This window comes from Podarcis raffonei, chromosome 9 (genome assembly GCF_027172205.1).
Source record: "Podarcis raffonei isolate rPodRaf1 chromosome 9, rPodRaf1.pri, whole genome shotgun sequence".
NCBI lineage: Eukaryota > Metazoa > Chordata > Lepidosauria > Squamata > Lacertidae > Podarcis > Podarcis raffonei.
This window is the reverse complement of record NC_070610.1, coordinates 79,046,673-79,060,140: the sequence shown is the minus strand read 5'-3', so window position 1 is coordinate 79,060,140 and position 13,468 is coordinate 79,046,673. Positions and strand designations below refer to the sequence as shown.

The 13,468-nt window shown below is 43.7% G+C and overlaps 1 protein-coding gene across 2 annotated transcripts in view; it reads right to left on the bottom strand.

The window, feature by feature from the left end:
* ZNF638 (zinc finger protein 638) overlaps positions 1–13,468 on the bottom strand; it is a 93,414-nt gene that overhangs the window by 16,061 nt on the left and 63,885 nt on the right. For both annotated transcript variants that reach the window (XM_053402218.1, XM_053402220.1), the window contains 12 exons: positions 12,728–13,023; positions 10,914–11,203; positions 10,288–10,434; positions 9,632–9,763; positions 6,761–7,173; positions 6,570–6,625; positions 5,585–5,965; positions 3,442–3,491; positions 2,542–2,673; positions 2,235–2,363; positions 772–813; positions 262–402 (listed from right to left, as the gene is read on the bottom strand). In XM_053402218.1, coding sequence (XP_053258193.1) covers positions 262–402; positions 772–813; positions 2,235–2,363; positions 2,542–2,673; positions 3,442–3,491; positions 5,585–5,965; positions 6,570–6,625; positions 6,761–7,173; positions 9,632–9,763; positions 10,288–10,434; positions 10,914–11,203; positions 12,728–13,023 — 2,209 coding nt within the window. The remainder of the gene's footprint in view (positions 1–261; positions 403–771; positions 814–2,234; positions 2,364–2,541; positions 2,674–3,441; positions 3,492–5,584; positions 5,966–6,569; positions 6,626–6,760; positions 7,174–9,631; positions 9,764–10,287; positions 10,435–10,913; positions 11,204–12,727; positions 13,024–13,468) is intronic.

Sequence of the window (13,468 nt, the reverse complement as noted above, 5' to 3'; positions counted from 1 at the left end):
AGTATACCCTTTGTGCAGTCAGTACAGTGATACGCATGTAAATATTACTTATTAGCCACATGGAGTTTTTTCTCCTGAAAGACATTATTTCTAGGAGTTTGTTGCTGTCCTTTAAGGCAGCTGGGGAGGGGTGGGTGAGAACCTTCCTGTGCCACTGGGTTCCTGTGCCACAATAGTAAACTGTGTCATGGTGCTCTGGGGAGAGTGCATCAAGTAACAGGTCTGCTTACAAAAAGAAGTTTCCAAAACAAGAACAGCCACCTTGTTCTTATTTGCTATCACCATGTAGTGATCTACGCGTCCAAATCGAAGTCCAACACAAAGTATTTCGAGTTCTGAATATCCCTTATCTGGCAGGTTGCCCAAATGCACAAACTGTGAATGGATATTTTCTGTGTTCACCTAGTTAAAGAAAACGCAGGCATCAATTTTATCTATTTACAGTACCCCATTTCCTGCCCACCCTTCACCATAAAGTCCCATGTTAAGCAGTGACTGCACAGCAGATGGTTTCTATTTGGAGTTTGACTTTTTCTTTCACCCGGTCTGCTAGGCCAGTGAGCCTGGCTGTTTCCTGCCTTCTCCGGCAGCATGAGGTTTGGATTCATTTCCTTAAGCCATCTATTCTGTGGAGACCACAGAACAGTATTTCAGCTACTCACACCTGCACTTCACTTGGGCCATTCTGAGGTTTGCCGCCAGCATGATCGGGATCAAAATGATTATAGGGAAAAGCACTACATAACAATTCGTAATGCTTCTGCTACTTACCTTTGGATTGACATCCTTAATCATAGAAACAAATATAGCTTCCTAAAGAAAAAGGGATCAAAAATATTTATTTAAGAAAACTAAAGGTGTCTGCGGATTTACAGATTATACATAAATCACAGCCATTTTCACTGGGTCTCATTTTGATTTGTGTTCAGCACCATAACCCTCTTAAAGCATTCAGCCTTGGCTCCACTTTGCAAACACATTCTTCCCCCGCGCCACCCCATTCTCGTGGTGAATATATACCTATCCCCCAGGAATATCACTCCATGCCCCTGACAAATGGGGCTCTGGCTCATGAACGCACACTCATTTTTCATAGCTGTTTTCCAGCACTGCTTTCATTAGTCTTCCAACTCCAGGGAGTTGTTAATTCATGATTATTTACTGGATTAAACAGGCAGACGAATACTTTGCACATCATGGTAAGCCATGGTTTAGCACTATGTGGGTAAGCTGAAACAAGCCTAACAAATTCTCAGGTTTACATGCTCCCTCCCTCTTCCGTAGAGGAGCAAGAAGGATTTCGCTAGCATATACTTTCATTTTCACAGAATCCCATCTTGGCATTGGGCACAAACCAGAGAATGTGGTTCAGACCAAAAACTGGCCAGATTCTAAACAAATCTCCACACCTTGAGTTATGAAGCTGGCTTGCTTAACCAACCAGGGATTGAGTTAAACCATGACTCTCTGGTTCATGTGTAATGCTGAGCCAGGATCCTATGAAACAGAAGGGAAACCCTAGCAAAGTCCTTCTCCCAGCTGGATGGCAGTGGGAGAAGAGCATGTGGACCCAGATACTTGGCTCAGCTCCTGCACACAGCACTGAGCCATGCAAACCAGCCCAGACACACCAAGCACAGAACCTCAGATCATCCTAATTGGCACCGCTGCCTCTGCAGTCTAGGTATCAAGCAAGTTGTTTATAGAAAGAAAGGCCCGAGGGCAGGGCTTGAAACAGGTCCTGAAACACATTTGCCTAAATAAAAAGTGAAGCACAACTAAATCAAATGTGAGGAAGCAGAGGACAGCAGCTCCTAGCAGACCATTTGCCGATGATCAAAGATGTGACTGCATTAATTGGTTGTAGCACAGGCAACTCCGAATTTACGCAGGGGTTACGTTCCAAGGTACCGTGCGTTTAAGTGAAATTGCATAGCATAGAATCTTAAGAGTTGGAAGGGACCCAAGGGTCATCGAGTCCAACCCCCTGCAATGCAGGAATCTCAGCTAAAGCATCCAGGACAGATGACCATATTTGAAACATCATTGAAAAAGCTGGCAAATACCCTGTTCCATCCCCACTTTGCCCCCCAAACGGTTGATGCAACAAAGAGCCTTGTGGCACCTTAAAGACAAATAAAATAGATAGCATTATAAACGTGTTCGTCTTTAGAATACCACAAGACCACATTGCATTCTCCCCCACCATTTTTCTTAATGTTTTAGTTACCAACCTCATCTTTTATGTCTTTGAATTCAGGTGCCAAAGTAATGCTCAGTTGGTTCTCCTCCGCATACATTGGAAAGCAGGTATAAAATTGCACCATGGAGTCTGCAGTTTTGCAACTCATTTCTAGGTATGCCTTTTGAAAAAGAAGGAAGAAATCTGTATCAGCCACCTGAAACCAGATAATCGCCTCCTCCAAAGTTACAATATGCAGAAATTTTATGTGGTTTTCCATGAACGTTCATGGAAATACTGCTTTATGGAGCATTTCTGCTCTTTATTTGCATGTCCAGTGAAAAATGGCTTCTCAATACCTTTTTATGTGAAGATACAACTAACACATCTTTCAGTTTTCCAAAGGGCTTGGTTAAATTAGAAATCTCATCTGCAGTTAATCCTGAAGCAGGCAGGTTAGAAATCAAAACCACACACATCTCTTCTGCTTCCTAGAAAAGCAAAACAAAAACGGGAAAATTAGAATTATTATCGATGAATTTTCACATAACATTAGCCCGCTGTTTCTTATTTTTTCCCAAACCCAGCCCAAATTTCTGCTGCCTATTCTAATCAATCTGTATTCTTTTATTTCTCCGTTTTGTCACTCTAACCCTGCTAACATCTTAATTTGTTTACAATAGTTTTCAAATGTTCTACAAATCTTTTCCAATCTTCTTTAAAAACTCTATCTTCCTGATCTCTTATTCTACTAGTTAATTTAGCCATTTCTGCATATTCCATCAATTTCATCCGCCATTCCTCCTTTGCTGCTATTAAACCCTCCTTCTATTTTTGAGCACATACTATTCAGGCTGCTATGGTTCCGTACATGAACAGTTTTTTTCCTGATTGCTTGGTATATCTAAAATTACTCCTAAAAGAAAAGCTTCTGGTCTTTTTACAAAGGACCTTTTAAACATGTTTTTCAGTTCTTTATAGATCATCTCCCAAAAGTCCTTAGCCATTTTGCGTGTCCACCACATAGGATAAAAAGGTACCTTCCTTCTCTTTACATTTCCAACAGATATCAGATTCTGACTTAGACATCTTTGCTAACCTACTTAGGGGGTCAGATACCACCTATATAACATTTTCATAAAATTCTCTTTTAGTGTGCTGCATGCTGTAAATTGTAAATCTTTCTTCCATAGTTTCTCCCTTGTTTGCAAAGCATTTTGAGGACAAAATTGCTTGCATCCACCGGGATCTTAGCTCACCTTGGTGACCGATTCACTTGCTTCAATGTTCTTTGCAGCTTCTGTCACATCTGTATTTAAAAAATAATTTTGTTAAAAGATGAAAAAGTAATGTGGCTGTCACTGAAGAGTTCATTTGGGGAGTTAAAAGCCCAAATCCCAGAACAAGGAAACCCCAATTTTAAACTGAACCAATCCTTTTGTTCCAGACTATTGTCTTATATGGAACAGGTAAAAATTTACCTCAATGAAAGCAACACTTTTAAGGCTGCAATCCTATAGTCCAGTGGTTCTCAACCTGTGGGTTCCCAGATGTTGTTGGACTACGACTCTTTCTTCTTCCTCTCTTCACAACAATCACTACAGGAGCCTCTTGACCGTTTTTTTATAGTCTTTATTTACAGTATTTACAACCGGTCATTAGCACATCGTTATCATCCATCAGAGTCACTCAGTTCAGATCTCTGCTGAGGCCTGAGTTTGCCCCTCCAGCAACTCATAATCCCTTGCTAGCTAGGGGTGATGGGAGTTGTAGTTCAACAACATCTGGGGACCCACAGGTTGAGAAAGGCTGCTATAGTCCCTTATCTGGGAGTAAACCCAACAAACTTGTTCTGCCTGGACACTGAGGTCCAATGCCAAGGGCCTTCTGGCGGTTCCCTCACTGCGAGAAGCCAAGTTACAGGGAACCAGGCAGAGGGCCTTCTGGGTAGTGGCACCAGCCCTGTGGAACACCCTCCCACCAGATGTCAAAGAGAAAAGTACCGTATTTTCCCCTCTATTACACGCAGTTTTTTTCTCCTAAAAAGTAAGGGGAAATGTCTGTGCGTGTTATTGAGCGAATGTGTGGTCCCTGGAGCTGACAAGCGCGAGTGAAGGCATAAATCAGGCAAATATCAAATCGTCCGGAGAAGGGAGGAAAGTAGGAAGCTGCTGCTTTCCTGCATTCTGCCTCAGGGTCTTACTGCCCACCCGCTTCTGTTTCCTTACTGTGTTTGCTCAAACGGAACAAAGAGCAGAGAAAACCCCTCCCCTCCAGGCAAGCAGAGCCTCCTTCCTTCTAATTCCTCTCCGTGCGTCTGGGACTCGAAGGCAACATGCAGGTTGGGGGGGGGGGGGAGAGAGAGAGAGAGAGAGAGAGCTGGCTGGCTTGTGGGGGGGGGACTTTTGCCTTCCTTTCCTCCCTCCGGTAAAACCCCTCTCCTGCATTCTTAGCCAGCTGCTTCTCTGCACACCCCTCTCCTTGTCGCTTCTATGTTTTTCCTTCCCTCCCTACTTAAAACGTGGTTCCAATCACGGATCCACATGGATCCTCAGGATCTTTGCATTGAGTCACCCCAAATTCACCATCAGATCACATAGCAATGATCTGATGCAAAAACAGGGCTGCAATGGTGCAAAAACATGGTTACAAAGCACGGATCCACATGGATCCTCAGGATCTTTGCATTGGGTCACCCCAAATTCACCATCAGATCACATAGCATGTCCATGGCTACAGCCTGCACCAAAAAAATCACGCACCCACTGTTGCCTGGGGCTGCAATGGTGCAAAAACGTGGTTACAAAGCACGGATCCACATGGATCCTCAGGATCTTTGCATTGGGTCACCCCAAATTCACCATCAGATCACATAGCATGTCCATGGCTACAGCCTGCACCAAAAAAATCATGCACCCACTGTTGCCTGGGGCTGCAATGGTACAAAAACGTGGTTACAAAGCATGGATCCACATGGATCCTCAGGATCTTTGCATTGGGCTACCCCAAACTCACCGTCAAATCACATGTCTGTGGCCGCAGCATGAAGCACAAAAATGATACATCCACTGTTTCATTCAGAATTTTTTTTTCTTGTTTTCCTCCTCTAAAAACTATGTGCATGTTATGGTCAGGTGCGTGTTATCGAGCGAAAAATACGGTAACTACCAAACTTTTAGAAGACTTCTGAAGGCAGCCCTGTTTAGGGAAGCTTTTAATGTTTAATAGGTTATTGTATTTTAGTGTTTTGTTGGAAGTCGCCCAGAGTGGCTGGGGAAACCCAGCCAGATGGGTGGGGTATAAATAATAAATTATTATTATTATTATTATTATTATTATTATTATTATTATTATTGGGGCTGACTTCTGAGTAGGATGGCAGAAGTGAGTCTCCAATTATACCTGGCACTTCTGCAGGTGGGCTCGTTTCTTTGGCTTTGGATTTTAGAGCTTCCTCGGGTTCTGACGTCTTCTCACTCTCTGCAGCTTTTGTGGCTTCCTCAGGCTTCCTGGAACCACCGTGAGGCTTCTTCTTTTCCACAGCAGCCTTTGTCCCTCCAGTCTCGTTTGCCTTGGACTTCACAGCTGTCTTGGGTTCTGCTGTCTCCTTGCTTCCTGCAGCTTTCGGGGCCCCCTCAGGCTTCTTGGGGTCTGTAGGCTTCTTTTGCTTCACACCTGTTTTTGCTCCTGTGGTCTTTTTGACATCTCCAGCCTTTTTTGGTTTTCCAGCCGCTTTTGTCTCTCCAGCCTTTCGAGAGTCTCCAGATTTTTTGTCATCATTTGCTGTAATCAGACAAAACATTCATCTGGTTAGAAGGGGCTTGCTGTTTAAGTTATTAACCTTAAAAAAGGCAGTGACTACAGTGGCCCCGAGACTATGTTCAGACAACTTAAGAAGGTTCAGAAATGAACAAAACAGGAACTCAGTTCTGCTAACAGAATTATAGAATAAAGGAAACATTAAAATGAGTAAATATTTGAAAAGAACCCAGGACTTCCAACGAGAAGTATATTAAAAAGATAACTCTCCGTTGCACCATTGACAAAAATGCAGCCCAAGAGATTAGTAAGAAGGATTTCAGTTTGACATATTTTGGTGGGAAAGTATTTATTGAAAATGAATAGGCTTCAGTGATCCAAAAATGTAATTGTTCAAGGCCTCATTTTGCTGAACTTGCCACCCCTGAAAATCATTACCCCCTTCTCCATGCAGCTACCACATTCTTCAACACATTTCCATCTGACAGGGATCCACATATATCAGTAAGCCTGAATGATGGGAAAACTAGGCAAGAGTCTTCTTCATTTTTTTCACCCACTTTCAGCACACAATGCACTAAACTACAGGAGACTGAGCATAAAGGAAGGAAAAGCAACCAGAACTCACAGGCAGTGGCCAGTGACACAGCTGCCGAGGACGTTTTTGCAGCAGTTTGATCTTTCCTGAAAAAAGGAACAAAATCGTGGGTTAATTGCTGGATACAATCCCATTAAAATAAATCACAAGTTGGAACAGAAAACAATTAAAAAGCTGATTTAAAGAATGTGATAGGCCAGACTAAGTAGCGTCATACTTACGATGCACTTGCAAGTGACTTCTTGACATTATGTGAGCTTGAAGAAGCTTTCTTAACATTCTGGGAGGTTGTGGGAGGCTTCTTGGCATCCTGTGAACCTGGGGCTTTCTTGACGTTCTGCGAGGTTGAGGGAGCTTTCTTGACATTTTGTGAGCTTAGAGAAGCTTTCTTGACGTTCTGGGCGCCTTGAGAAGATTTCTTGACATTCTGTGTGCCTGAAGGAGCTTTCTTGACATTCTGTGTACCTGAGGAAGCTTTCTTGACATTCTGCGTGCTTGCGTGAACTTTCTTGACATTCTTTGGGCTTGGGGGAGCTTTCTTGGCATTCTGAGAATCTGGGGGAGGTTTAACAACCTGTGTACCTGGGGGAGTTTTTTTGATACTCTGTGATGGCTTCTTTTCATTTCCTTTGATCTGAAAAAGATAACACTATGTTCTCTTTTATGAATATACATATGCACAATCTGTGCAAAAAACCCTTAAGCTACAGAAATACCTTTCCCCAATGACTGAGCAGAAAGTCACATTGCTGTCCTAACAGCTGTATGCATAAGCAGCAAACCAGATGCAGAGATAAATGGACCACTGTTATAACTGCTGGGGGGGTAGGGAGAAGGAGAGAGATCAAACCTTCCCTCCACATGTGGTGTAGTCCCAATGAAAACTGGCTTCCTTGTGCCCAGTATTAGATGAGAACAACTACTACTACTCCTCCTCCTCCTCACAATGCAATTGCTAACAACACACTCAGTGTTGGGGTCTACTTTGATTCTCTGGCATTCATTACTCAACTTAACGGCCTTTTCAATACCTATCTACCCTTTTCGGTTCCTCCATGCACATTTTCTGTTTCAGTAGGGTCACAAATGGAAGTCACAGATATTGGGATGCAGTCCTCTGGCTACAGTTCTTCCACACAGACTCAGCAGGCTGACACACAATTTCTGAACCTTTTCCAGCTCTACAATTTCCCCTCTCGATGTGAGGCACTACCCTGGTACCCATCAGTGCAACTGCTCCACCACTGAACTAGCAGATTCTGCATTACTTGCAGCTTCTGGATCACCTTCAAGTGCAGCCTGACATACCGTGCTTTAGAATTAATTCACTCAGCAGGTTCCCAGAGCATGCTGCAGGAAAAGTATACCTGTCCAGGAATGGTGAACCAAAAGGTGTTCAGAGCCACTGAGGTTGCCTGGGTCTCTAGAAACTGGATCAATGAGTACCCCAAGAAAATGTATCTCATTTTTCAATGGGACTGTCATCCTGCCCATAGCTGGCTACCTTAAAGGTAAAGGTACCCCTGCCCGTACGGGCCAGTCATGTCCGACTCTAGGGTTGTGCGCCCATCTCACTTAAGAGGCCGGGGGCCAGCGCTGTCCGGAGACACTTCCGGGTCACGTGGCCAGCGTGACGAAGCTGCTCTGGCGAGCCAGCACCAGCGCAGTGCACGGAAACGCCGTCACCTTCCCGCTATAAAGCGGTACCTATTGATCTACTTGCACTTGAGGGTGCTTTCGAACTGCTAGGTGGGCAGGAGCTGGGACTGAAAGACGGGAGCGCACCCCGCCGCGGGGATTCGAACCGCCGACCATGCGATCGGCAAGTCCTAGGCGCTGAGGTTTTACCCACAGCGCCACCCGCGTCCCTTGCCACCTTACTAACTGCTAGCCTTGAGGAAACACCAACTCCCAGGGTTCTCCCTGTCCTCAGTCAGTTTTGTTACTGGCCAGCCCATCACTGTGTTCAGGGCCTGCTCCAGAACCCGCCCAGCTCTCCCAGTAGCTTCATATAGGCATTAAAGAACATGGGAGAGAAAATGGAACAGTTCTGGTCACCTCACTTGAAAAAGAGTATTGCAGAGTTGGAAAAGGTTCAGAAAAGGGAACTCAAATGATCAAGGAGATGGAGCGACTGCTCTAGGACAAAACGTTGCAGCATTTGGGATTTTTAGAAAATAGGTAAGAAGTGACATGGCAACAATTTATAACATTAAGTATAGAATCATAGAATTGAAGAGTTGGAAGGGACCCTGAGGGTCTTCTAGTCCAACCCCCTGCAATGCAGGAATCTCATGGCATGGAGAGAGGTTCCCCCTCACGCTCTCTCCCAACACTACTAGACAAAAGAAGATCCTTCTTCATGCCGCACACACTGTGGAACTCACTGCAACAAGGGCCAGCGATAGCCACCAACTGGATTGGCTTTAAAAGACGATTAGATAAATTGACAAAGGACAAGGCCATCAATGGCCATTAGCCATGATGGCGCCATGATCTGCCTTCATGGCAGGAGGCAGTAACTCAGGATTGCAAGAGACAGCAAACTAATAAAAAAGGCTATGCTTGAAGCAGAGGAAGGACAAAAAAGTAGTGGGGAAGTAGACAGAGAAATGCTATTGGGTGACAGACACCTACTTTGCCTCTGTCTTCACCCAAAAGTAAAGCCATGCCCATCCTGGTGATAACAGAATGAACAATGCAACAGCCAGTCTCCTAAGAAGACATGTCTGGCACCTAATACTGCTATCACTTAAATGTCATTATTTTAAAGTTTTTTTAACTTTATTTTTGTTCATTATTTTTATTCAGTTAGATGTTTTTGATTTTATTAGTATTTTGATTAAAAAAAACATGCTGCTGTTATTATTTTGGTTGTCCTGAACTCTTATACAGCTGTAAAATGTTCTGAATCGTAAGCAGGGCAACCTAGTCAGATGGCCAGGGTACAAATAATAATAATAAAAGGACGATGATGAAGGGAGGATATAAATGCTTCAAGTAAGTAAGCAGCATATACACCATCTTGGGGTGGGGAAAGAAACCTTGTCAGATGCTGTGGAAATAAGGCACCTTAAATTACACAAACTTACCAGGCTGGGATCCACTTTGGACTTTTCTGCAACACTTATTTTCACACGCCTGCCATTAACCAAGACTGGAGTTGTTTCACCATATTTGACAGCAGCTGTTACCGCCTCCTTATAATTCATTTCAAGAAAGGCCTAACAAAAAGGAAAAGTTTCATCATTTACATCTTGCTCTAACCTTTTACATTGTGGTTTTCAGATTTGAGTGAAGGAGCATCAGGAAAATTGAGAATGGGAGCCAAGTGGCCAAAGTTCACAGAAAACTTTTAAAGTGGTTTTGCAAAACAGCTGTAGCTAAACAGTCTAAAGTTTCTAAAGTGAGGTTTAAAATAGGTTTTTCCATTACTACTATCGGGAATTTTAGACTGTTTAGCTACAGCTCACCTCAGCACCTCCAAGGGATGTCTTCAAAATTCTATCCTTACTCCAGCAATCAGTCAATAATCTATCAATAAGCACATTGATTATAGATTAAAGAATGCACAGTGTGCCATGCTTACTACTAGCAGTTGTGCAGCGCTGCTGTGAACCACACCAGAAGTTGGTGTGGACCTCTGGGGTCAGTATACTGGGTGTTAGGATTACCCCCAGCTAATGTGACTTACAGAAAAGATGGGATATTTTGCAGAAACGCTATGTTAGGCATTTAAGGTACTTACCTCATTTCTAACACGAAGCACCAAGATATCACTAACTTTTCCAAAGGGCTGAACAATTTTTTTAATATCGTTATCAGTATAGCCGTCATCTGGTAAATCAAATATTCGAAGAATCGTACCACAACTCAAGGCTTTGTCTGTCAAAAACTGAAAATGAAACAGTATTTCAAGCATATTTCAAAACCGGTTACTGATTTGTGTGCTTGCTCTCTCGCTCTCATGTATGCAGGCAGGGAGACACATCGAAATAGGTATAGTGCACTTAAAGGAGCATTGCGGGAAATGCAAGAATGGATTAAAAAACCTGCATATTACATCTCTTGAAAAAGCACTGAAATGACTTCACAAACTATCTAAATAAAAGTCATTTCTCAATATTTCATCCTGATTTAGTATGGGGTATGAAAGATGATGGGATGTGGCTGCAAACCCAGGGGAAGGCATGATTGTTAATGACTGGATCAGAGGCAGGAAGGTTTCTCCCATATAAGCAAAAAGCTCCCGTGTGGTCCCACAGAGAAAAGCCCTTCTACATCTAGGGACCAGAGAGCCAAGGACACCAGAACTCTAAATCCAGATCCAGACCTCACATGAAGCCTAAACACCTTCACAGAAGACTTACTGACCTGACTGCAGGGAATGGGTTGAGAAACATTTGTTTCCTCAGCTACGACTCCGTCTTTGTTTGGGACATCAATATCCGATGAGCCATGAGGAGGCAAATCTTTCTTGGAAGACTTTGGAGGAGCCGCAGGATGACTTGGGGTCTTCTTCACACTTCCAGGAGTCTTCTCTGGCTCAAGCGGTATCTTCTTTAAAGCAGACCCTCGGGTGAGCGCTTGGAGCGATTTCTGTTTGTTGTACTCTTCAACAAAACTTGGACCCAAACATTTCACCGCTTCTTCCAAGTCCTTACCTGAATGGAGGGGGAGAGATACTGAATGCACTGTTTTGCCAGTGTACGTGGAAAAAGCATGACACTACCTGTTGATCCTGGACAAAGAAGGCAAGGGCACACACAGCAGCTGCAGCAGCACCAGCGAATTAAATAAGGAGCTGGGCACTATTGATACCAGGGGTTGTCAGCCTGGTCCCTACTGCCCACTAGTGGGTGTTTCAGGATTCTAGGTGGGCGGTAGGGGGTTCTATGGCACAAGCTGAATCCTCCTTCCGTCAAGCACTGGTGGGTGGTAAGGAAATTTTACCATCAAGAAAGGTGTATCAGTGGGCGGTAGGTATAAAAAGGTTGACAACCCCGATTCATAACTTTCCTACAGCTTTGTATATAGACCTGCCCCCCCCCATACAGTTCTAAAGCACAAATTTAATAGTAACAACAAAAGCACCCCATAAAATCCATTATAAGTAACGACTATGCCTTTTTCAACTCACAAATTACAATCCAATGGGGAACCCCGATACTTTAAAAATCTTGTCCTTTTATGTAAATGGTTTGGGCAACCCAGCTAAGTGACGTAGGGTTGAAACTCCAAAATCTAATGGCACCATCTTCTTGGACTAAAATACAGGACTATGATCTAAGTCTCATGAACAGCAAGGTTGGTATGTTGTGGTGTTGTACATGCAACATAAAATTTGAAATAAATAAATAAATTAAAGCCCTGTTTCTCCCACCAAAAGGAATACAGTAGTACCTTGGTTTACAAACTTAATCCGTTCCGGAAATCTGTTCTTAAACCAAGGCGTGCTTTCCCATAGCAGCGGGGGACTCAATTTACAAATGGAACACACTCAACAGAAAGCGGAATATGTTCTGCTTCCAAGGCAAAGTTCACAAACCAAAACACCTACTTCCAGGTTTGCAGCGTTCTTAATCCAAGTTGCTCACAAACGAAGCTGTTCTTAAGCCAAGGTACCACTATAGTAATTTCGTTACCCCTGAGCTCGAGTGAATGAATGGAAGGCATAACCAATGGCACAATACAGTGGTACCTCTGGTTACATACGCTTCAGGTTACAGACTCTGCTAACCCAGAAATAGTACCTCGGGTTAAGAACTTTGCTTCAGGATGAGAACAGAAATCGTGCTCCGGCGGCGTGGCAGCAGCAGGAAGCCCCATTAGCTAAAGTGGTGCTTCAGGTTAAGAACAGTTTCAGGTTAAGAATGAACCTCCAGAACGAATTAAGTACTTAACCTGAGGTACCACTGTATTCTCCTTCCCTTAACACCAGACCAGACATGATGGGGCCACCCTCTATGTATCTGTATCTGTGTTGTCTGTGTCTGCTTTTCTCTCACACATACCTGTCCAGGAACAATCAGAAGCCCATTTCAAAAATTGTTCTTTTGCAGCTTCATCTTTATCTGCCTCCCACCTAACATCATATCTGGGTGTGCCTTGATGGAAATGGCTTTGCAGATCAGATCAGGACCACTGCAAGGCTTAAGAAGGCCCACAGGCTGGAGCCTCCATTTTACCTGGAGATCTGGTGGATCTTCTTGATCCTCTTTCTCTTTCTCTTTCTCTTTCTCTGCTGTAAGATCTTCGATAGCGTGAAGAAAAGAAATGAGGGCGTCGTGGAGACCTTGACCTATACCGGGGACCTGGCAGATATCTTGGGCTTCGACTTCTGGGTCTACGGCGCCAAGGGCTCCTAGACCGCGAGCGAGAGCGGCGCCAGGCATGGCCATAGCTTGAGCGTCTTGAGCGTTTGGGACTAGAACTGCAAGAGCGTCGCCTCGGTGTATGGTTTTCCTTTCGGTCACTTTCATGTCTGTAAAAACAGAAAAGGTTGTTCTTCCCCAACATTCTGTATTTAATATGAAATAAGTAATCCGATCTAACTGGACAGTTTTTAAAATGTTTTACTTTTTAAAAAATACTTTATTCCTTATAAGAAATAAAACTACAGGGCAGTATTAAATAGGATAAGTGTGCATTCAGATGTTATTTGGCTTCGTGGATTCCACAACCAGGAGTGAGCCTCAGAACAAGACTCCTACGTCCCCCAAGTAGTACAGAGTGAAAATAAAGGTGGATTTGAAAAACAGGGCTGCATCAAGACAACTGGAATGCCAAAGAAATGTCAACAATCTACCCTGATTTATTACACCTATACAGTGGTACCTTGGTTCTCAAACTTAATCCGTTCTGGGAGTCCATTCGACTCCCGAAACCATTAGAAAACCAAGGTGCAGCTGCCAATTGGCTGCAGGAGC